At 43.4% G+C, this 21803-nt stretch overlaps 1 protein-coding gene across 1 annotated transcript; it reads left to right on the top strand.

The window, feature by feature from the left end:
• The first annotated feature begins 217 nt into the window (after window positions 1-217).
• antxr1a (ANTXR cell adhesion molecule 1a) lies at window positions 218-19643 on the top strand. The gene is made up of 18 exons (XM_030060266.1): window positions 218-753; window positions 3372-3443; window positions 3624-3695; window positions 4298-4379; window positions 4544-4577; window positions 5215-5294; window positions 6053-6121; window positions 6313-6393; window positions 7306-7366; window positions 7960-8058; window positions 10598-10667; window positions 10774-10852; window positions 11311-11406; window positions 13103-13144; window positions 14448-14543; window positions 15027-15194; window positions 16086-16166; window positions 18537-19643. The coding sequence occupies exons 1-18, from the start codon at window positions 572-574 to the stop codon at window positions 18954-18956; spliced, it is 1884 nt and encodes a 627-aa protein (XP_029916126.1). The 5' UTR covers window positions 218-571; the 3' UTR covers window positions 18957-19643.
• The last annotated feature ends 2160 nt before the right edge of the window (window positions 19644-21803 follow it).

Raw genomic sequence — 21803 nt, forward strand, 5'->3', positions numbered from 1 at the left:
CACGTGGATCAATGAAGTATTTCTGATTCTGATTCTGATTCTGGTGGTTTACAGCCAGTCATTAGCCAGTTAGCACCACTGGGTGGCAGTAGAGGCCAGGAGAGTTTGTTGTTTGAACCATTAAGATATGCAGGTTTCCATTGCATTGTCTTCATCTCACTTTACCAGAGAGAGGGAGAGAGAGAGAAAGAGAGAGCGAGAGAGAGAGAGAGAGAGAGAGAGTTTTGCAGAGAGTCTGAGAGTTAGACTTCCAGTGCTCTGAGGTTCACTCTGGAATACTCGACTCTGTTTCTTGACCCTATAATAAAAGCATAAAGGAGTTAGAGTGCAGGGCTTGTGGAGGTTTGTGCATGTTGTCTCTGTCCCAGTGATGAAAGTCGGATCCACAGCATTCATGCATTCTCTTCTCCCTCAGAGTAACACTCACTTCACTCCTTTGGATTACTGCTCTTTTCAGTGCTGAAGAAGCCTGCAGAGGCTTGAGGGAAGAGCCTGCACTGAGGATTATTTTCGCCTCTTGTTTTGCTCTTTTTTTTCCACTGAAAGTGATTGCTGTCATCATCTTATGTGAATGAGATTTTCCCCAACTGGAATAATGCCTTCGTGCTGGAGCAGAGGGTCCTGGGTCCCAGTGGTGTTTGGAGCTGTGCTGGTGGTTCTGACTGCTGGAAACACCGGACCGAACCAAGAACGAAGGCAGGCCGGTGCATCCTCATGCTATGGAGGCTTTGATCTCTACTTTGTTTTGGACAAGTGAGTCTGTTGCTATCTTCTCCCTCACAAGAGGCAAGGAGGAATAAAGTGATTTTTCTTGCAAAGTGAAAAGGATGCGTGAGGTAGATCATTTCATATAGATGGTCGAGGAACAGATACTTTGTGGTGCAATGTCATCTAAGTCTTGAAAATTCCACTTTCCTCCTGCTGACCTTTAACAAAAACAAAGAAAACAAAGTAAAAACAAAATCAAAACTCACTGCATCGACATGGAAGTTATAACAGTACTGTGTTATGGCCCGTTGCTGCTTATTTTGCACCGTTATATACCTGCTTCTGTCAGTGCAAGTGATGGCAGCTTTGCAAAGGTCTCCATGATATCGTCATCGTTTTTGTTGTCATTGCTCCCCCTGGTGTCGTGTCATGTAGGAGCAGCATCTTATTATTTGGAGTTCAAAGTCAAACTGTGGTGAAGAGCACAGTGAGAGAACTAAACTGAACAACTTTATTTTTGCACAGTATTATTTTAAAGAAAGGAGAGTTTTCCCACTGGTGGAAATGCACTGATGCATTGATGGTAGTTATTAGTCTGTAATTGAATGTTATGTGTCATTTTCATCATATATAAGCTATGGCATGTGAGGGAGTGTTGTGTCCCAAAGTGGCTGACAGTAAGTCCATATGTTTTCTGCATGGGCAGCCCCAGCCACAATTGAACCCTCAACCCTGAGGCATCCAATGTTAGTTTCTGTCATGCTCTACAAATTTAGCTAAACAGGATGTGAGTGATGTAATCAGAGCAGTTTTTCCACTCAGTTGATGCTCGCACCTACAGCCAGGATCTAGGGAGATAGGTGAAAACATTCTTTCAAGAATTGATCACGTTAACTTCGTCTCAGTGTCCTTGTTTACCTGCTTACATTTTCTTGGATTTCATCAAAATAGCCGAGGATATTTCTTTACCATGTAGGGAAAGAGCTGTGCAGATAAATACATGCATGCTTCCTTTGGCTCTAACATTTTTCCTTAACCAGTGTGTTGACTTTGGACTGAATGAGAGCAATTACCTTAAGACATTTGTGTTTCGCAAACCTGGCTTGAAATGAGTCCCCATCCCTCCCACCCACCCACAAACCAACATCTTTGCCAAATGGGTCAACAAGTTTTGCCATATAACTAACCCAATTGATATTTTTCTGATGTGGAAGATGAGATTGGACTGTTTTGCTCTGAACCTGACATTTACATCTGCCTCTCCTTTGACTCCACTGTTTCAAAAGTCTCTTAGTCACAGTGATGGATTTTCCAGTTGTCCTACATGCGAATGCCAAGGCAGACTGCTGTTGAGCTAAGGGGAAATTAAGCAATTGTGTGTAATAGAGGCAAATCGTCACTGTGAACTGTGTCTTACAGGCCGAGTCATACTACATGTGTGACCTGACAGCATTTGTTGTTGGGCATCAGTCTGTTTCTCACGGTTGTTGCTTTTCTAGTTCCTTTGCTTTGTTTTTTTCCTCATCTTTTTTGCCAGAATCTCTAACCTGTCTTAGTAGTGATGACTTCTACCTGCTCTGTCTGCAATATCTGACTGTCCTGCAATATCTGCCTGATCCCTTCTCTCTTCTCTTCTCTCCGTGTCTGCACAACCCTTTCTCCATTAGGTCCAGATGTTCCAAGGTTTCAGCCTATTGGCTGGGCTGTTTGTGCTGGGACTTGTGTCATGGTAACAATGGAAAAAGAGGTGTTTTGAAAAATGTTGCAGGGAGGCGGGTGGAGTGTGTAAATGAAAGAAATTTTGATAAGAATGCACAGTCACACACATTAGACGAAACTGCACTTGAAAAAAGAAAACATGTAGGTCACTTCAACAGCTATTCATTTCCAAGCAGCAGCTGTTAATATCCAACTGCATGTAGACCTATGAAAGCCTATCATTAGATGTTTGATATGTTTATTTTGCTTTATATTTTATAGATAACCACGCAGCCAAGATTCTCCCCCATTAAACTTTGAGTTCTTTTACTATTATTTTCCAAACAGTGAGGGAAAAGGATTCCTGGAGCCAATCGCGAGGTTATAGTTCAAAGATTAAAAATGAGAACTCTGTGGTCAAAACAATACAGTCCAATACAAACTCCATGTAATGATGTGAAAAGCAACAGTAATTTTCAGAGTTTAAGCTGACTGTAGAAGGCCAGACACTTTACATCATGCCTGACCTAGTTGTGAACACAGAGCTGTCCGGACATGTGGGCATAACGAGGGTTAATTTATCTGACTCCAATAACACTGACATAATTGCGGGTGCATTATAAAGACATTAAGAGAAATCTGAGAAGTATGACGTCATTACTACTCCTCAGCATCAGACTGCAGCGCTGTCCAGAGTATTTAATCACACAGAACTGTGACTGTTTTGTTTCTTTCCTCCTGACTTGAAGTAAGAGATAAGATTTGATATGAGTGATGGACATCAGTAATAAACACAGGGTGACAAGGAGGTCCCATTTTGCCTGTTATATATTCCAACACCTTTTAAAAAACCCATTCTAAATTAACCAGCTGTTAGTGCGCTCAAAATGTGATGTAGCCTAGCTCCTGGCAACAGCAGTTGTTCAGAAAAATAATCTCTAAAGTATTTGGATTTCTCTTTGTAGATCTGGGAGTGTGCAGAATCACTGGACTGAAATCTACCACTTTGTTGAACATCTGGCTCACAAATTCATAAGGTAATGAAAAAAAAAAAAAATCAGTTGCTTGTCACATGACAAGCTAAAGACGCCCTACCACAAAAAATGAACCATAAACACAAACACCATCATGCCATCTGGGTTTGCTTTGGTTAAACATGTAATAGAGACGTAATTGCCAATCTAAAGGAACATATTTTTCTCCCCTCTCCGCCCCAGTCCACAGTTGCGGATGTCCTTCATTGTCTTCTCCACTGAAGGGAGGATTTTAATGGGTCTGACAGAGGACAGGTGGGTGGAGGTGACCTCAAACCTGTTTTACAGTAAACTTTGCATTTCTATTGTCCAGCTGCCTTGAAGACAAGTATGTAACGAAGGGAAACTAATATCAGATCAGTCGAAAACGGTTGATTCCTCAAATGACCTTATCGCTAAGAAAGAGAGTCAGGGCTGCTATTTTCCCACACGGTGATCTGTCTGCACAGTCATCAGTCTGGACAGCGACTTCATCATGTGGTTTTTGACACAATGTGGGCTGCAAATGTGTCTCGTATTTCCTGAGGCAGACTTTCCAGGCAGCTCCAAACTGTTTGCTCTTTTTAAAGCTTTCCTGCTATCTTATTCTTATTTCCTCTTGATCTGCATGACAGTGTCCTGCAAAAAAAAAAAACAACCCGCAAATATTATTTGAATTCTCTAATCTTTTACACATGGTCAGTATTTTTTGATTTTTCCGAAAATGTCGACCTTGTATAACACTCTGCTCCCACGCATGGCAGTGCATGTTTTTAGTCAAAAGGTAAGTTCGTTATTGATTCTGAGAAAAGGATTCTTTCTGATTAGATGCACCAACATTGTGAATGACCTTATTTCCTGCCTGCCTGTCTGCATAGGGAGCGCATTCGTAAAGGTCTGGAGGAGCTGCAGAGGGTGCTTCCAGGAGGAGACACCTTCATGCATGAGGGCATTCAGAGGGTGAGCTGCCAGTTGGTTCAACTTTGAGCTGGCATGGCATCTATTTTATCTCTCAAGAGCACCCAGTCCACAGCCAAAACTGCTCTTGTATTCAATCAGTCAGGGAGGACTTTATTCACTAGACAATAGCTCACATTTTCAATCCAGCTTCTCTTCTTTTGCAGGCCAGTGAGCAGATATACTATGGAAATCATGAAGGTATGTAGTTCATCGATTTATTTCTTTCCTCCAGATTGCTGAAGGTTTTACTACAGGGATGTAGTAGGTGGTAAATCAACCTAAACTCAGTTTACCCCTCCCTTGTTATTGCAGAATAGTTGTTTACCCAGCTTGGCTCATTTTTAAATCATTATGCCATATTTTAAATTGACTGAGGACAAGGTCATTTAAGGGGAAAAAAGCATAAATCAATGCTTATCTGAAAATACGATTGATTTTTCTTCCTGTGGGTGGTTGTTCGCCACATAATGATCACCAGCTGGAGGCGATAACTTCCCCGGTTTGTAATTCACCTCAAGATCACTGAATGCAATGTATGTGAGCGAGTGACAGCTTTGACTCGCTACTTGACCTTGAATTGCCTTTTCGACAGCTCAGAATGAATTTGTTTATTTCCCAGAGGGGGGCCCAGTACATTCTTCAGTGATGTAGTTTGTCTGCGCGCTTTCCATGCAATTGGAGTAGCCACAAAAATATAGGACTGTCAGTGACAGCATCTTCATTGAATGATGTTAGTGCAAAATGGGAATAATATTAATAATTTTGAATGGCTTATTGCACTGCTAAAATTGCAGAATAGCACCAGGTGTGATCAGGTTTTTCTCTCTTTGCGCAGGCTATCGGACTGCCAGTGTTATCATAGCGCTCACAGACGGAGAGCTGCATGAGGATCTTTTCTACTATGCTGAGAGAGAGGTGAGAGATGGTGGAGAGGGGTTAAAGAGAGAGAGAGAGAGAGAGAGAGAGATGGAGGTTAAATGGGTCACACAAATTGTAACCAGGTGAACTATGTGACTGTGCACGTGATGGCCCAGATCAAACACTGCCACCCTATACATCACCACTTTGATCCCCTCTGTTTAGTGAGGTATAAAGGCAGGTCAGAGTGTCTGTCAGATTTATACTTCCCATCTGCACCGTGAATGAAATGGGCCCAGTCCTTCTGCACACATCTGCAGCAAAAACCGACGATTTATTCCCTTCAACCAGCCAGTGAACGCAGGTGCAGGCGTGCAAAGCTGAGCCTGTTTAATCGGCTTTGAATGCCCTCGCACACATGTGGACAGCACGGATAGCAGGTCAGGTGCTGATGAAGTGCGGCTGACATCTCCAGTAGCTCGAAAAGCGACCTCGTGCCATCTGTGTGCGGTCTTACGTCGTCATTCATTGTTAAGACCACAAGTTTGCAGAAGGGCTAATACTGGGAAATGTTATTGGACTCTGTCTGGCACTGATGCACATTTCTGACGTTTTGATAATTACGTGACAATGCAAAGTATTATTCAACAACAACAACACAGTGTTGCTCAACAGCTTCTAAAGTCCTGTCAGAGCCAGACAAACACCAAGCTTTTTAACTGTGTTTTGGTAGATGTTGTGAAACCCAGAGGTGTAATTGAACCCAGGTGTTGAGTGTCTTCCTGTTTTTGCTGTGAATCTGTGATACCTGACAGGCCAACCGCTCCCGAAGTCTGGGCGCCTCAGTTTACTGCGTCGGGGTGAAGGACTTCAATGAGACACAGGTATGTTTGCCTTCACGTGATGCCTGCACTTCAGTGGATGACAGCATTAGCGAGACCATCAGGGCATCAGGTTTCCCCCATGATTTTTGCAGGGTTTCCCAAGTGTTTTGTAGCTTTGCTTCGGTTGTTAGATGAGCAACTGAATTCTCGTTTAACTCTTTAACTTGTGATTTTACTGTCGTCTTGTGTAGTTGGCCAAGATTGCTGATAGCAAGGACCACGTCTTCCCTGTAAATGATGGATTTGAGGCTTTGCAAGGCGTCATTGATTCGGTAAGGATGTCATTTCTGCCACAGTCTAATGGCATTTATGATGAATGCAATGGATAACTCCTACACTAATACATCATTATATCCTATAAACTGTTGTAATGAGTATAATGATTGGCTAGTTGGTCATAATGGGGATTGCTAAATCGTTAAAAAGTAGCATTTGGTGGCGCACCGGAAATCATGTGCATATCTGAAATTCATATCATCTCTCCCATCACATCCTTCTTCCTGCATCCATCAACAATCTGATCAAATAGCAAACAGGAAACATGACAAAATAGGTTTAGGGCTTGATAAACGATTCCATCCATCGAGTCTTGCCAGGGACAGGATTCCAGGAAAACCTGCTGGGACTGTGACTTCCCTGCTTTTGATCTGCGCTGCCCAAGTCTGGCCAAACAGGATCAAAGTGTGTGTACTGTAGCTCTTAAGGCCCACCTCAGCGGTATTGACTTATATTTTCGTATCCGCTGGATGGAGGAATGAAAAACAGTTTGTCGCAGAGGGGCTGTTGTCGCTTGGATACGAGGTTTGTTGAGCAGTGTTAAAGGTCGGGCAGCTGACTGTCATCTGGAGCGCATTAACAACACACTGAAAGCTCCTGGCTCTGTCTCAAGCGAGCAGGGCAGTGGGTCATAAATCAGTCTCCTCTTCAGGGTTACAGTGCATAGTTTCCTGCAGAGTCGGGGTTACAGACATTCACGCTGAGCACAAATGAGAGAAAATCACAACTAAAAGCCCAGAAGACAAGATACAGCCTGAGAACAAAGTAGCAAAAGGCTAATTAGGAGGCAGATAAATATCATCAGTGGAGCTGAAACAGGCCAGACATGCTGTGAGAGTGAGTAGGAAAGTATATCAAATAATTACCAGAAAATTCAACCCAAGATCTGTTTCTCCTCACCTCCTCAGATCCTGAAGAAGTCGTGTATTGAGATCCTGGCAGCAGAGCCCTCCAGCATCTGTGCAGGAGGTAAGGAGAAGATATCTACCTCTGGCCTCTCCCACGCATCTTCCTGAGGCATCTCTGTTTCAAGATGAGACATTTGAAGCCAAATTTATTACAAGAAGCGTCTCATCAGCGTAAATGTTGTCCACAGACAGTAGCAGTAGTATCTAATTTGCTCTGAATAATTAAACCCTGACCTTTTGCCAACATCAACTACGACACAAATCATTCCACATTTTTTTTTTTTTTTTGCAATGCACACTACTAGCCAGGCTTAGTGCTTTGTTTTACACAAGACACCACTTTCCCTATTGTAAAAGCAAGTGTTAACATGACATGTTTTGGGGTTTGTGGTATTGGCTCCAGGAGAACCTCAGTATAATACCCACATGTTTACAACTCAAAGTCTCTCGGACCACAAAGTCTTTTCTGTCGCCCAAGGAATTTAAACTCAGTGACCACTGCGGCGAGGCAATAGCTGGTAAGGGGTGTCGCTGAATGTCTGATCCTGGGATGATGATGGGTTCGGCTGTTACCTTGAACAGCAGGACAGGCTTCATTGTAAAGTCAGCTTCAGTTGTGAAGGTGACCGTTGTGCTTTTCCTCTCCTCGTCCAGAGTCTTTCCAGGTGGTGGTGAGAGGGAATGGATTTCTCCACGCCAGGAACGTTGACAAGGTCCTGTGCAGCTTCCGGATCAATGACACAGTTACAAAGAGTGAGTGCAGTTCCAGCTAAGCGGTGATGAATCGATGAGGCATCTGAGTGTCTGATTCACTTCGTCTACTCTGTGTGTATACACGGAAGTTTTATCCAAACATGTGTTGGCGAAAGCCAAAAAATGATCACTGAAGTGAGCCAAGATAAAAACAGCTGTAAACAAATCAGTCAGCTGAAAATGGTAAAATTAGGTTTAATTACATCTTGCTCAACTTCCCAAAAGTCAAGCACAGAGTCAGCAACGCAGCTGGTGTCCTTTGTGATCAAATAAGTAGCTCTGCCTTTATTTCTGTTACTGGTACAACAGCTTTTTGTTTTAATAGGAGTGTTTTTTTAGTTTTACAGCCTTGAAAGGGGCCAGAGAAAAGAGATAAAGGTGAAACAGTGCCACACACAAGGCAGCAAGAAGGGGAGAGGGCCTTGAGGGCACATCCAATTTCCCTGTGGTCTTTACAAGTGGCCTACTGTAAGAGTAGTTAAACCCCACTTCCTACCATGCATGCCGCAATAGCTGCAGGAGGTGCTGGTCTAATTACAAAGCAAGCGATTAACCAGGATTGAGCTACAAACAAAATGTCTGCCCCTCTGAGGCAGAGGGCGTGACTGGGATTGCTCATTGAAGCAAACGTTTAGATGGTATTCATGCGTTTCCAGCTGTTTTATAAAAGCTGTAATGTGCCAGTGGGCCGTTTCTTTACTGCGATGACGGGTGCTTTGGTGACACTGGTGGCACTCAGCAGAGGCATCGCGGTCGAATTACACAGCAAAGAATGCCCTCTCAGGTATTATTGCAGTGCCAATCAAATGTTAAACAGTGCCTCAGAATTTTAATTGTTTCTGTGTGATACAACATCCAACTTCCTGCATACAAACACAGGACATGGAACCAATTTAAGTAAAATGATCTCCTTATGTGGATCCTATTATTCTTGTATACTCCTCCCACAGATATATTCACGTCTGCAGAGTGTTTACACTCCATCTTGTAGAAGTTGTTTACTTCACATAAGGAGCAAATTGTAAATGAAAATAATTAGTTCATGTTAAGACTGCCTAGAGATGAATGTGAATCCCTTGTATATGGACAGCCTGTCTGCTCTCCATTTCATCTTGTCTTGCACTCGCTGACTCTCTCCATGGTCCACCTTCAGTCCGCCCCTTTCCATTCTCTGTAAATATGGTGAAATGGTGAAAAGGATAGCAGCAATGTGTAACTACATGTGCTGAGCAGCTGAATAGATGTTTGAGTCTGTGTCTCCAGGAAAAGTAGCAGCAAATAGAGTCAGGCTCTCTGGGATTTGGCAGTGGGGGAGACGTCCTGAACAGTTTTTATTTGGTGACAGATGTTGCGAGTGCAGTGCAGTGAGCAACACGGAGCTTCATGAATAATGGGGAGCAAGACCTCAATAAGTGAATTGTCTCTTTTGAAATCTTCTGATCCCATTTCAAATTACTTCACAGAGTCAAGCACGCAGCTTAATCTTAAGTGACCCTGTGGACAGTCCATCCAAACAAATCATTTCACATAGATCTCTCATCTGGGATCATCTTGAGCAATAATTCTATATATTTACAGAGTAAGCTTTAACAAAAGGTAGATGTGTGCAGCACACAGTAAAACATGACCTCTCTCAACTCTTTGGGAATAAACAGTCCAACAAAACAGTGTGACATGGAGCAGGAGCAGGCGTTCAAACAATGGAAATGTGATGACTATGGTGAATCAGAGCCCGTCAGCTCTTTACTGGACTTCACAGTAGTTAGTCCTCCATTCCCCCTGCAGAAGGCCTTCAGCGCTTTTCATCCTCTTTTGATAGTGAAAGGCCACTGAAAGGGCTGGGTGGGTGCAGAGATGACCTCTGGGTTGGATATGTGGGCCAGCGTATATTGGCTCTGAGCAGTTTTTGGCAGTATCGATCCCCTCTCCTCCATCCCGCGCGGTGTTTCTCGAGAGGAGCAGCCCGCGGCTCTTGTGTTGATTTCCTCAGTTCTGGGGTATGCTCTGCCTCAGCCAGGATAAACACACAGGCTTGGGCGACGACGCTCGCTGGATCTGTTTCCCCCAAAAGCCAGCTGGACACGGACAGAACCTCGATCTGCCCCAAAAACAAATGCTATGGTCAAATGGTTTCTACTGGTGTTATTGAGAGGGATGCAGATGTCTCTAGACAGCAGACAACAAAGAGCTTGTTTTGAAGCATGTGCGCCTGCTGTCAGCCAGTTTGTTAATTGAATTACAAAAATATGACATCATCCAACTGCTTTCGTCACGTCAGTGGTCCCTCCTCTCTCCCTGCACAGCATTTACCATCTAATTAAGTGAAGACATTTGACTGATGTTAATTAGCTAATGGGTAAATCTCAACCAAAGCTAAACAATGACATAATCTATGGTAATTCCTTGGTATTCAAATGCTCAAAGCTCCTGGTTGTAAAGTTTGTAGGTGGATAAATACTGCCTGTTGCTGCAAGACAACACTGGAATGTTTGGCTGGTGTTTTAGCTATTTTGTGACCCCTTTCCTCCTTATTCTCTAGTGGTGAAGCCTTTGGTTGTGGAGGATACATATCTTCTCTGCCCTGCACCAATACTTCAAGATGAGGGAATGTAAGTCCTGCAGTAGATTTATAATAAATGTGGGGTTTTGCATAACCTCATCGAATCTATTTCACTGAGGGATGGCAGCTGAGATGTTTTTCCCCGTCTTTTCCAGGGCGGCCAACCTCTATGTCAGTATGAACGAAGGTCTCAGTTTCATCTCCAGTTCAGTCACCATTACTACTGTAGGCTGTGTGAGTACGATGTGCCAGCATTTGACTCCAGCTTTAACGTCATCCCACCTCACCAGTGAATTGAAAAACTCTCTTTGGCTCAGCACATTCCATACTCTAAAAAAAAAAAAAAAAAAAAAAAAAAAAAACTCCAGCTCTAAAACTACAAAACATACCAGTGAAACCAACCCATGCAACACAATCTTCAGAAATATAAGTGACTGATGCAAAGTTGTCCAAATATTTCAGCTTTACCGAAATCAGCAGAGATTACATGGCGCATTGCACGACGACTGGAGCATAGAATTCAGCCACAACCGTAATGTTTTACTTTAACAGGCATGATTTCATTTTATGTTCTCCTTACATAGGAATACATCAGAACTGACACTGAAAGCTATCTGTTGCAGCTTCATGTGGTGCTCTATGTGTTTGGACAGTGTCCTCATGCTTGTTGAACCCCCTTGTCTTTGTCACAGTCTGACGGGACCATCCTGGCCATAGCTCTGCTCATCCTGATGCTGCTCCTCGTGTTGGCCCTCCTCTGGTGGTTCTGGCCTCTCTGTTGCACTGTGGTGAGCTCTCCAAAACACCGCAATAATAATAAACACATACTAGTTCACAGTATGGATCAGTTGTGTGTTTTTTTTTTTTTTTTTTAGTTCTAAGTGGTTTCAAATGTACAAATGCATAAACTCGTGCAACAATGTAGACAGACAGTAAGATTGGGTGAAATGTCTTTTCCAGGTCTGTTTTGTCTGGCTAACGCCCCGCAGGGCATCTAGTTAACCTAAACAACATTCCTATAGAGAGAGGGTTAGGGTCGAGTCAAAGTGGGACGCATGCCCTCCGCCCTTTTGGCTCCCTGCAGATGAATTTAGTCCACAACGAGACGAGGTCAAGGCCACCTGGTAAAGATGTGTTTAAGTAATTATGTCGCTGTTGAAATAATTTGCGTTTCTGCAAGGTCACAGCTGGTGACCTCGGAGGCCTTAGGGAGGACACACCTCTCAGTACTCCCTCAGTGGAGAGACTGGAAGCCCTACTTTCTATAAACTGATAAGACCATATTATCCTATCAGTGACATGAATGACTGATTTAGTGTGGAAAAATTAATGACATGTTTTGGGTTGCTATCAGTGTTACTATGACATTGGTAGGGGAACGATAACTCATCAGATATAAACAGTTTCATCAAGAGGATTCTTTTATTGTGTTATGACGGTCATCTGCTGTTCTGGATTCAAACAGGAAATGTGAGTGGAAAAACATGCTTTTGGTGATTTTATTTGGTTAATGGTCGAACGTCAAGCCTCGCAGATTCCCAGAAAGCCCTGTCGTTACCGTCCCGTTTCTGTCAGAATCTGCATTTTTCTATCCAATCGACAACTATAGTGTCTCTTCAAAATCAATTCCAACATTTCCAGGGTTGGAAAGCGGAAAGTTGAGCCTGCCAGAGAAAGATGTCAGCTTTTACAACATGGCTGTCCTTCTCTTTACTTTTTTTTGTGTTCTTGTCAGCTACTTCCAGTCGAAGTCCATGCCCGGCTCTGTTTAGGAAAGCGATGCTAGGTTACCGAGGGAAATCACTTTGTGTTTCACGACTTGGAGAAGCATGGAGGAAAAATCAGAAATGAGAAGCACAATCGCTTAATTTTGTCCAGTTCATTAAATGTAGAAGAAATTAACTTGATGACTCCGGCGCAGAAACATATTTACAACACATTTCGGGGCATAAGCACTGAGCAAATGGAAGCACATGGCAAAAAGACAACAGAAGAGCAAGGGGATGGACTAGGACATATAATAAACATATTAGCATACATACATACAAAAAAGCTTTTTGCCACAATATGCAGAAATGTATATTATAATGAAGCAGTAGCACATAATCATGATGTAGCATTATTTTTCTATGCAGAACTCCAGTGCGAAAAATACAGTGTTATCATGCCTGTTGCTCTTCTCTTCTCCTCCTAATCAACAAACTCCGTCCAAAAAATCTGGATGGCACATTTCTAGGTCAGCGCATTGCTCTTGCAAGTAACAGAGCAAAAAAAAAAAAAAAAAACCTAGAAAAAACAATTCCTCAGCCATGTGTTGTTGAGTAACCGTGTTGCACACAACCAACATATTACTATGACATGAAGCTTTATAAAAATCTATTTTGATGCCTGTTTTTATGACTTCTGTGCTTTCTGATGTGTTACAACACCCCCCTCCCCTCCCTCCCTCCCTCACGCAACACTCTCTGTGTTTTATTTTCACAGATCATCCACGAGCCCCCGCCGCCAGTTGAGGAGGAGAGTTCGGTAAGAGTCTTGCCCGTTGTTTGAGTTTCAAACAGCTGCTCTCTTCTTCACACTGACACTTTGAGGGAAAATCTATCAAATGAGCCTTTAAGGTTCTGACGCATTCATATGGGAGGGAGAAAGAATTACAGGATGGTGTGTAGGCTCAGTCATTGTCAGATTTACCAGTAAAACCTTAATGACCATTTGTATTACGAGCATTTCTTCTGCGGTGCCATTCACTCATGCTGCCTGGCATGCAACTCTGTTTTTATTCATTCAATAATTCATCAGATGTGCTGTGAGTGAACGCCCTCTCTGACCAGTAATGAAATCCTGACTTTTTTTCCCCCCATCCGCTTTTAAAGACGATGATTTCCATGTTCAAGGTTTCAATTAATGTTTAATGAGACATGTTTTTTTTTTAAACAACCTCTTCTGGTGCCGTTTGGACCTCCCGGGATTATGACCTGAAATGAAATCGAGTAATGAAATTATTTCTCATTGATTTCATCAACCTAACCATGTAATCAAAACACTTTCTCAGTGCTCGAAACATTCAGAGGCAATTATGCTGAATTCCTCTCAGGACAAGCACAGCCACAGCAGACACTGCATGACCAGCGAGTGATCGTGCCACTGTGGGGCAGGGCAGGATGCATGAGGAGATGCTGGTATCTTGAGCCAGTTAATTTAGAAATGATGTTCAGGTTGAATGTCATGCGCTGGTCTTTCAATTGCACTTCCAGCTTCCTCCGTAGAAAGCCCTGGTGGATCAGATTAGTCAGACAGGGTATATATAGAGCTGAAACATCAGACGATTGGCCAGTGGGCTTTGTAATTTCCTCTGATCTGACAACGACCACAGAGGGGACAATGAAGGGTTTGGGGGGGCGGAGGGGTAGGGGGGTGGGGGTCTCTAGACAGGAGGAAGTAGTCCAGACGAGCTGCCTGGTGACTAACAGCACCACACTGTGTTTCTACCAGCTAGTCCCCAGGTGTTACTGTGTGGAAATGCTGCAAAATCCAATATATTGGCCAATATTAGCTCATCACAAATATATTGGTATTGGCATTAACGTTGGCTGATATGCAGAAAGACTTCAAAATATCAACTCTCAGCACATATACTTATTATACCGATATGATTACCAAATTTTTGGATTCCTTGCCACAAATGTGTGTATTTTTTTTTTTTGTTACTCCCAAATATCAACCCCAAAAATCCAGCACCAGTTGGGCTCTAGCGTGCAGTGGAGCTTATTTAACTAGTCACACAACGTATATAAAATGCCACATGATAAAAGGTAACACGTTCCCACAGGACGACGAGGACTTGGAAACTCCTAAGAAGAAGTGGCCCACTGTTGATGCCTCGTACTACGGAGGGAGAGGGGTCGGTGGAATCAAAAGAATGGAGGTGAGATCTGCTGAAACTCTGCATGTGAAAGTCTCATCAAGGCGTTCACGTACAAGACCCACTCTGATTATTTGAGAAATGTCCCGTTTATTGATTACAAGATCTTCTTCAGGATGTGGCTGGAAGGAGAGGCCTAACAGTAAACTGTCATGATGCTATATTTAGTATTGCTGAATGACAAAGTTGCACTAGTACATGGCATAATTCACAAAAACAGATGCAAAAACAAGAACAACAGAGTGTCCGCAGTAATGATAAAAACACCTATGGGAAGCCTTGCAAAGATGTTAGAGGAAATTGACGTGGCTGAAAGTGGCCCTCAACACATTCCAGACACTGCACCACTCACTTCCATTCTCACTGATTTGCAATCACACACTCCTACTCCATTTTTTCCATTCTTGGCTGCCATGTCATACTCATTCATTAAAGATAGCACCTGACACATTGAAAAAAAAAAAAAAAAAACCCTGTGATTTGTAGGTTCGCTGGGGTGAGAAAGGCTCCACTGAAGAGGGAGCCAAGCTGGAGAAGGCAAAGAACGCCAAAGTGAAGATGCCTGAGCAGGAGTTTGTGCAGCCCCCCACGCGGGTCCTCAACAATGGCATGCGCAAACCCCCAGGCCCACGCAAGTGGTACTCGCCCATCAAGGTACAGTCACAGCCAGCCAAGAGGAAACTGTCTGGGGAAAATATTTGGATAGGCGGAGGATGGTCTGCAGAGGCTCTTTCAAGTGTAATGACCGACAACAACGAAACTGGCAAACATGTGGAGTTAAAGACTTGAAAGTGTTCACCATGAAAACAGCAGCTGGTGGATGACTTGTTGACGTGTCTATTTTCTTACAAGAAGTATAGCTTAGTTTGCATTTCATGTATAAAACAAGCATCATTGTTCAATAATTTGCTGGGGCTTCATCAAAGTTTTTTTTTGTACTGAGCATGTGTAGTGCATACGGCATAAAGTGTGTTCCAAATTAGTGAACTCTGGCTGTTGATATGTAAGTTAATTGCATTATTAAGATGTCATAGTGAGAATAGCATGAGATATGTTAAGGTGGGTGACTACTGGCACTCAGTCCCCCCTCCTGGTGCCAGAAGGGGGTTAAAGGAATCGTTCTAAAGTCTTCCCAGTCAGCAGGGGATTGCTAATAGAAACCAGACTCCTGTTGGACTGACCTCCAGGGAACAGAGCTGCAGAGCCAGCACTTTTGTGAGGGAAAACAGCTTTATTTTCTGCTCTTATCCTCAAAGTATTTGCTGGGTTTGAAACTATGAAGAGTTCACAATGAACTAATACCATATCAGGTTTTGACTTTGAAACAGTGAAAGATTGAATAATGCTGGTGATTTGGCAGTAATTGGCTTTGGGTAGACCGGGTGAACGTCTTGAGAGGGATGCAGCTCACCTTACAGGGCACTTAAAAACACATAAAAAATCTAAACCTGATCACGGTTTTTCTAGATTTTAAACAATGAATCTTGGCTTAGATAATGGCAGCAGTAGGGTTTTCAGTGATTTATTTGTTCTCTGTTTCTGCAGAGCAAATTGGATGCATTATGGGTGCTTTTAAGAAAAGGCTACGACCGCGTGTCTGTGATGAGACCACATCCAGGTGACAAGGTAAGAGCTACTTAAAGTGTATACTGTGGCCGTTACATGGGAATCAGCTTGTATTTTGCTCGGTGACGTAAGCGCTTGCTTTTACAGTAGGATTTGGGAAGGGGGGAGATTCTTTAGCAACCAGAAAATGTTGTGAAAATGGAGCAGCTGTGAGCAATAAAGGATGCATAGAAACAGAGGCTCATGGGAAAACTTGCGGTGAGTTGGCATTTAGACTGCACTGTCTGGCCTCAGAGCATTGCAATGTAAAGAAGTCTGGTCAACTCATTACAAAACGCAAATGTAACTCCCCCAAAGGCCGCTTCTGCTGGGGGTTGGGATAACAGTCCACTGACCTCCAGCGTTGGCTGCTCACATGTCGACTGAGACTGGGGGATTTAGGGCTGCTGAAAACAGAGTCAGAGGGAATTCTGTATATAATACTCCCTTGACCACAAGAGGTTCTGTAAAAATTAATCTTCTGCTGCACAAGAAAGCAGAGTCTAGTGCCTGGGTTGAGCACAGAGCAGGCATCGCCACCGAAGTCAGGAAGTGCTGGCAAAGTTTTCAAGTTCCCTCCGATGCTGTGCAGATTATATGGTCTTAAAAGTCTTTGTCAGTTTTTCTAAAGGGTTATAGTTAATTTACTGGATGCACCAACAGTGGATTATTGTGTAATGTGTACATCATTGTGTTAAGTCACTGTACAAATGGTGTAGAAAGAGATCACTCCTATTAAGCCTAATAAGCCTTTCCATGCATTCTGGGGATCAACTGCTCTTTTCTAGCTATTTAGCAAGCACTGACAAAGACACACGATATGGCCCACAGCTGCACAGGTTGATACTTACTTCCTAGAAGAATTGAATTGGGAGGATGAAGCAGCTCCACAAAGTCAAACAGTGTTACTAACTCTGGAATAACTTTCAGACGGCTGAACTCTTTGCTTTTCATGCCATGAATGAGTGCTTCAGTACGGTGAGCACGGCACTCCGTAATCAACATAACATGAGAGCAGGAGTGAGTCCTCCTCGCCGTAAAGCTCTTCATTAGTGTACAGGAAGAAAGCACTGCCTCAGTATCCTTGATGATTTGCAGTAAACAAGCCTGTTCTGGTTGCAATTAGGAATCTCTAGTCAAAGCAGGGCTTTTATAACTTCCCTTAAATGAATGCAGTGGTGGGAGGGAGCGAGGCAGTTGATCCTAGAGAGAGAGAGAGAGAGAGTACCAAGTCAGGTTCCTGTCCAGTTCCATACTGCTGAGCCTCTAAAGGCCTAAAGGCCAGTTGTGTAAAGGAACACAGTGTACAATAGAGCGGGCCATGCAGAAACATATGGTCATCATTTCTTAGTTTCTGCACTCAGTTTTTCAAGTGTATTGATTAATTCTGAGTCCATGAGACATGCATGACACCCGCTGTCCTTCAGGTGCCGAGGGAATAAGGGCATTGGTATGAGTTTCTGTGTCCAACTCTACTGTATATCACTGTTAAAGGTTTTATCTCAGAAGACCATTTCACATGAGCAAAAGAGAAGCGCGGACTTGCACTGTCATCCTCGATCAGCTCACTCCAGCTCCTTTATCCCAAAAGTCCGATGGCTCCAGGGGTGTAGCTAGTTTCTGGAATATGATATCTGCTCTGCATGACCTCAGTTTGGCTTGGAGGCGGGAGAGATGGTGGCAGGTTTACTTATTCTGCTAAATAGAGCATACACACAATATCGCCCGATTGAAAATCACCGCATATGTAGAGGTTTGTTAAAATTCAAATCATCCAGACATCATAATGTGTATGTTTGGACAACATTCAGCTCCTCTATAACTGATAGTCCCTGGACCATCTGGTGTAGCCATCAAGTGTGTGCTATTTGTAACAGAAAGCAGCAAGAGACATTTTTATACCTTAGACTAATTCAGCTGTCAGAGCAATGAAGTCATGTGTGTTTTGTCAAAGCAGTAAGATTCAGAAAAGCAATGATATTTAGCAGAATCTCATTTTTCCAAACACCAGACTGAACAAAGTGGTTTAATTAAATGGGGCATAATGAGCAACAAATGCAGCCATGCAAAAATCATATTATCGTCGTTGCATGCAATCACTGGGATATGAATGGCACATTGGTGCACGGCATTTCAGAAAGCGTGTGAGCGCCTTGTTCATATCTTGCGTCAGATTGAGTCAACACAATCCAGTTCAATTTAGTCCTGATGGGCTTGGATAAACAGTGATCTACCATGTAATCTGTATCACTGCCTCTCATGACTTTGTGCCATAAAAATTTCAGAGATCTGTAACAGCTCTAATCTTTACAAGTAAAACAGAAAACATAATGATGATTATTATTATTTTTTTTGTTTACATCACTCTAAAATCTCCTCCTGAAATTTCAGGGCAGATGCATGAACTTCACCCGCATCAAGTCGAATCCTCCTCCTCGCTACCCGCACTACAACCACCATCCGTCTCCCATCTACAACCCCTCTCCAAGCAAGAACCCCCCTGCTCCCCAGGGCATGCTCCCACCGACCCCCAACAGCCTTTCATCTTTCTCCTCCACCTTACCACCACTGCCCCCTACGCCCCCTCCCACCTCCAGCACGCCATCTCCACCCATCACGCCCCCACCCTACACCCCACCTCCTAACCGGGCTCTTCCACCCACCACCCTGCACATACCCGCTCCGCCGGCGTTCCCGCCTACCCCTCCACCCTCCGCCTCCCCGACCGGCTCCTTGCCCCTCCCCCCGCAGGGACCTCCCCCTGGACGAGCCCCGCCTCCTGCCCGCCCACCGCCACGCCCCGGCCTGTAGAGCTCCGGCCCCCAACGGGAGAGCGGAGAGAGTCTTAAGGATTGAAAAGGCAACACAAAGTCCTACCGGTGATCTGCACGTGACGATCCTTGATTTTACCCAATTAATTGAGGATATCTGAGTGCCACGGTCAGTGGGCTGTGGCCTTTCCACTTTTTTGAAGTGGCGGACTTGTTTTCAGCTATTTGTCTACAGTGACTTTTGTACACATTTAGCCCAACAGTGCAATTGTTCTCATGCTTGAAGTTTATAGACATTCCCTGATGGATAGCTCTTACACATGAGGCCAGGCGTGCTCGAAAACGTTCTTCCTTGGTGTCGTGGTCCTCAGAGCTGCTTCAGGCCCCACCGCCCCCCCAGTGGCCACAGAGGGATGGACGAAACCCCCGACAAAATCCTGAGCAAACAGCGAGATGATGAGCCTCCGTTTATCCATGAACGTAGGCTATTAAGAAAGAGTACACTTGTGTCTATCTGAGAACATGTATCATGATTGTACCTCCAAAATACATGGCCCGTATAACATTCTATTTTTCCCGAGCAGAAAACAAGGTGCATACTGTATTATGTTCCACATACAGTAGAAGTAGGATGATTTAGAGGCATCTGGAAATCCCTTTTGTTGTATTCCTGAACATTGAGCAATTGCATGTAACGGTGTTTGAGTCAGTATTTTTTTGTTTGTGTTATTGTATAGCATTTCTACATGTTTTTAATTCAATATAAATACATTGTTTACTTGTTCTTTTATCTTCGTGGTCTTCTTGCTTGTGAGCATTTGCCCTCACTTTTTGAGGTTAGAAACAAAATCATTGCCAATAAACACATGTACAGAAAGTGTGTTGAAAAAGCAATGTAACATAGGCTTGCCTTACATGCTGCATTGAACATGGTTTTTGCTCATGTACGTCAAAGTTACTATATTTTTTATGCACATTAGAATATAGAGTCAATTATCCTGACTGTTACAAAAACTAAGCAGACAGTGATGATTGAAATTACCACTATAACAGCACGTCCTGTCTAGCAAGACGTGAACCAAAAAAAATTCCATAATCTAGGGTGGAAAAAATGAGCACGATGTCATGTTCATCCATGCACGGCCTTCAGCGGCAATTGAGTTTTATGTAAATAATCTTCACGGGACCGTATGTGTTCATGTATGAGACAAAGACTGACGTTATGCAGCTTGTATTTGTCACATCGTATGCGCAAATCACAACCAACAGCACATCCATGCTGTCCAAATGAAAGCCCAGCAGTTCCCGGCGGCTGCAGCAGACTGACCTGTATCCTTCACATGAGCGCTAATGTAGTCCAGAGTGTACATCGAGCCATAGAGGAAAGGCTGGAACCCCGCTCCTGGAAAGTTGGCTCCTTGCTCTGCCAGTTTCATCAAGTACACATTGACAAAGATGTCTGGTTTTTATGCACAAGATGCTTTTAATTCCTCAGAGCCTGGAACACGTGGGGACAATGATAAAAGCATACTGTTTGATGATGCATATACAGTTCAGTGTAGATAAAGTGAGGTCAGCGTGAAGCTGCGCTTTGATGCTGATCAGCGCAGAGGAATCTGATCTGAATGCCGTGCAGATTGTTAGCCGCTCTTTAGCGATCAGACGGGGTCCGAGCCCTAAATGAATGCTGTGGGAAAATGAAAAGATAGCACACAACTTTGCACGGTACAGTATGAGGACATTGTTCTGCAATGTTTCAATCCAAGTGAAAGTAAAAAAATTTGAGTGGACGAGTTTGACTGAAACCTCTGGCTTTCTCTACCTCTATCTTTTTCTTCAAAGACAATGAATGATCTGTGAACGGTTGTGATTTTCTTCCAGAAGCCTCTAGTGACAACGTGAAAACAGCCATTGAGCTATAGTTGTTCTCCAACCCATTATCAGAAGCCGGGAAAAGCATTAATGGTTCACCTCATATTTCCTCTGGTTACTATTCTTAAATCCAAACAGACTCCCAGGACTCCATGGCCTCCACTCCTAAAATCTACAGGATTCCTCTCCTCTGCCATAATATAATCCCACACTTTCCATGGGTTACTTATGGGTATGGTATCCTGATGCACTTCCCATGAGAATGAATGCATTGTTCTTTTGTTTAACAGCGAGTCAAACAACTGATATTGTAATTGGGTTCACTGAGTTCACACAGCCATAGTGCAATGCCCTGGAGAGTGACTGGTTTCAAAAAGCTCAGTGTAGGCTACCTCAGTCACTCCCTGAGATGGAAAAAAAGAAAGAAAGGAATATGCACAGCATGGCTAACAGCATCCAGATGTTCATATGTTGAATTATGTCACATGCACAAATGGGAGTGAGCTATCTCGGAAAATATTAGACACAATCTAATCCTCAGGAAATGTGGACAGGCTGCAGGAAAGGCGTGCTGGTGTTAATTGTTCATGACATAATTGTGATTTGGGGATAGTGGACAAGACAGAGCAAGACCAGTGGGCAGACAAGCTGCAAGAAAAAAAAAAAAAAGAAACAGACACAAAGGAAAAAAAGTGATTTGCTGTCAAGTGATTTTTCCATTATTTGTGTTCTGCATTGATAATTTGCAGAATTTTTATTATACATGTGCTCTTGCCAGGGGGAAATTCCCAGTGGCGTTTGGTAGCCAAACACAATGCAAGAAATGTCTTGGCATCAGCATTGGCTTGGTATTCTTCTTTCCGCTTCATCCAAGCCATTACAGCATGGGTGCATGGCTAACGTCAGCATCTAAACTCAAAGCGTGGTGCATTGTGGAGCAGCCCACATAATCTCTTTATCGCCAAATACCAATATTATTATGCAAGCCTCACACACGATAAGAAAGACCGTCATG

The sequence above is a fragment of the Myripristis murdjan genome, chromosome 9 (genome assembly GCF_902150065.1).
Source record: "Myripristis murdjan chromosome 9, fMyrMur1.1, whole genome shotgun sequence".
In the NCBI taxonomy this organism is placed as follows: domain Eukaryota; kingdom Metazoa; phylum Chordata; class Actinopteri; order Holocentriformes; family Holocentridae; genus Myripristis; species Myripristis murdjan.

What these genes read in the sequence shown, in the direction of transcription:
- antxr1a (XM_030060266.1), top strand. Translation starts at nt 572, where the DNA reads ATGAGATTTTCCCCAACTGGAATAATGCCTTCGTGCTGGAGCAGAGGG. An exon ending in GGCCTCTCTGTTGCACTGTG is followed by an intron (nt 11,407 to 13,102) that starts GTGAGCTCTCCA and finishes TTATTTTCACAG; the next exon opens with ATCATCCACGAGCCCCCGCC. An exon ending in GACCACATCCAGGTGACAAG is followed by an intron (nt 16,167 to 18,536) that starts GTAAGAGCTACT and finishes CTGAAATTTCAG; the next exon opens with GGCAGATGCATGAACTTCAC.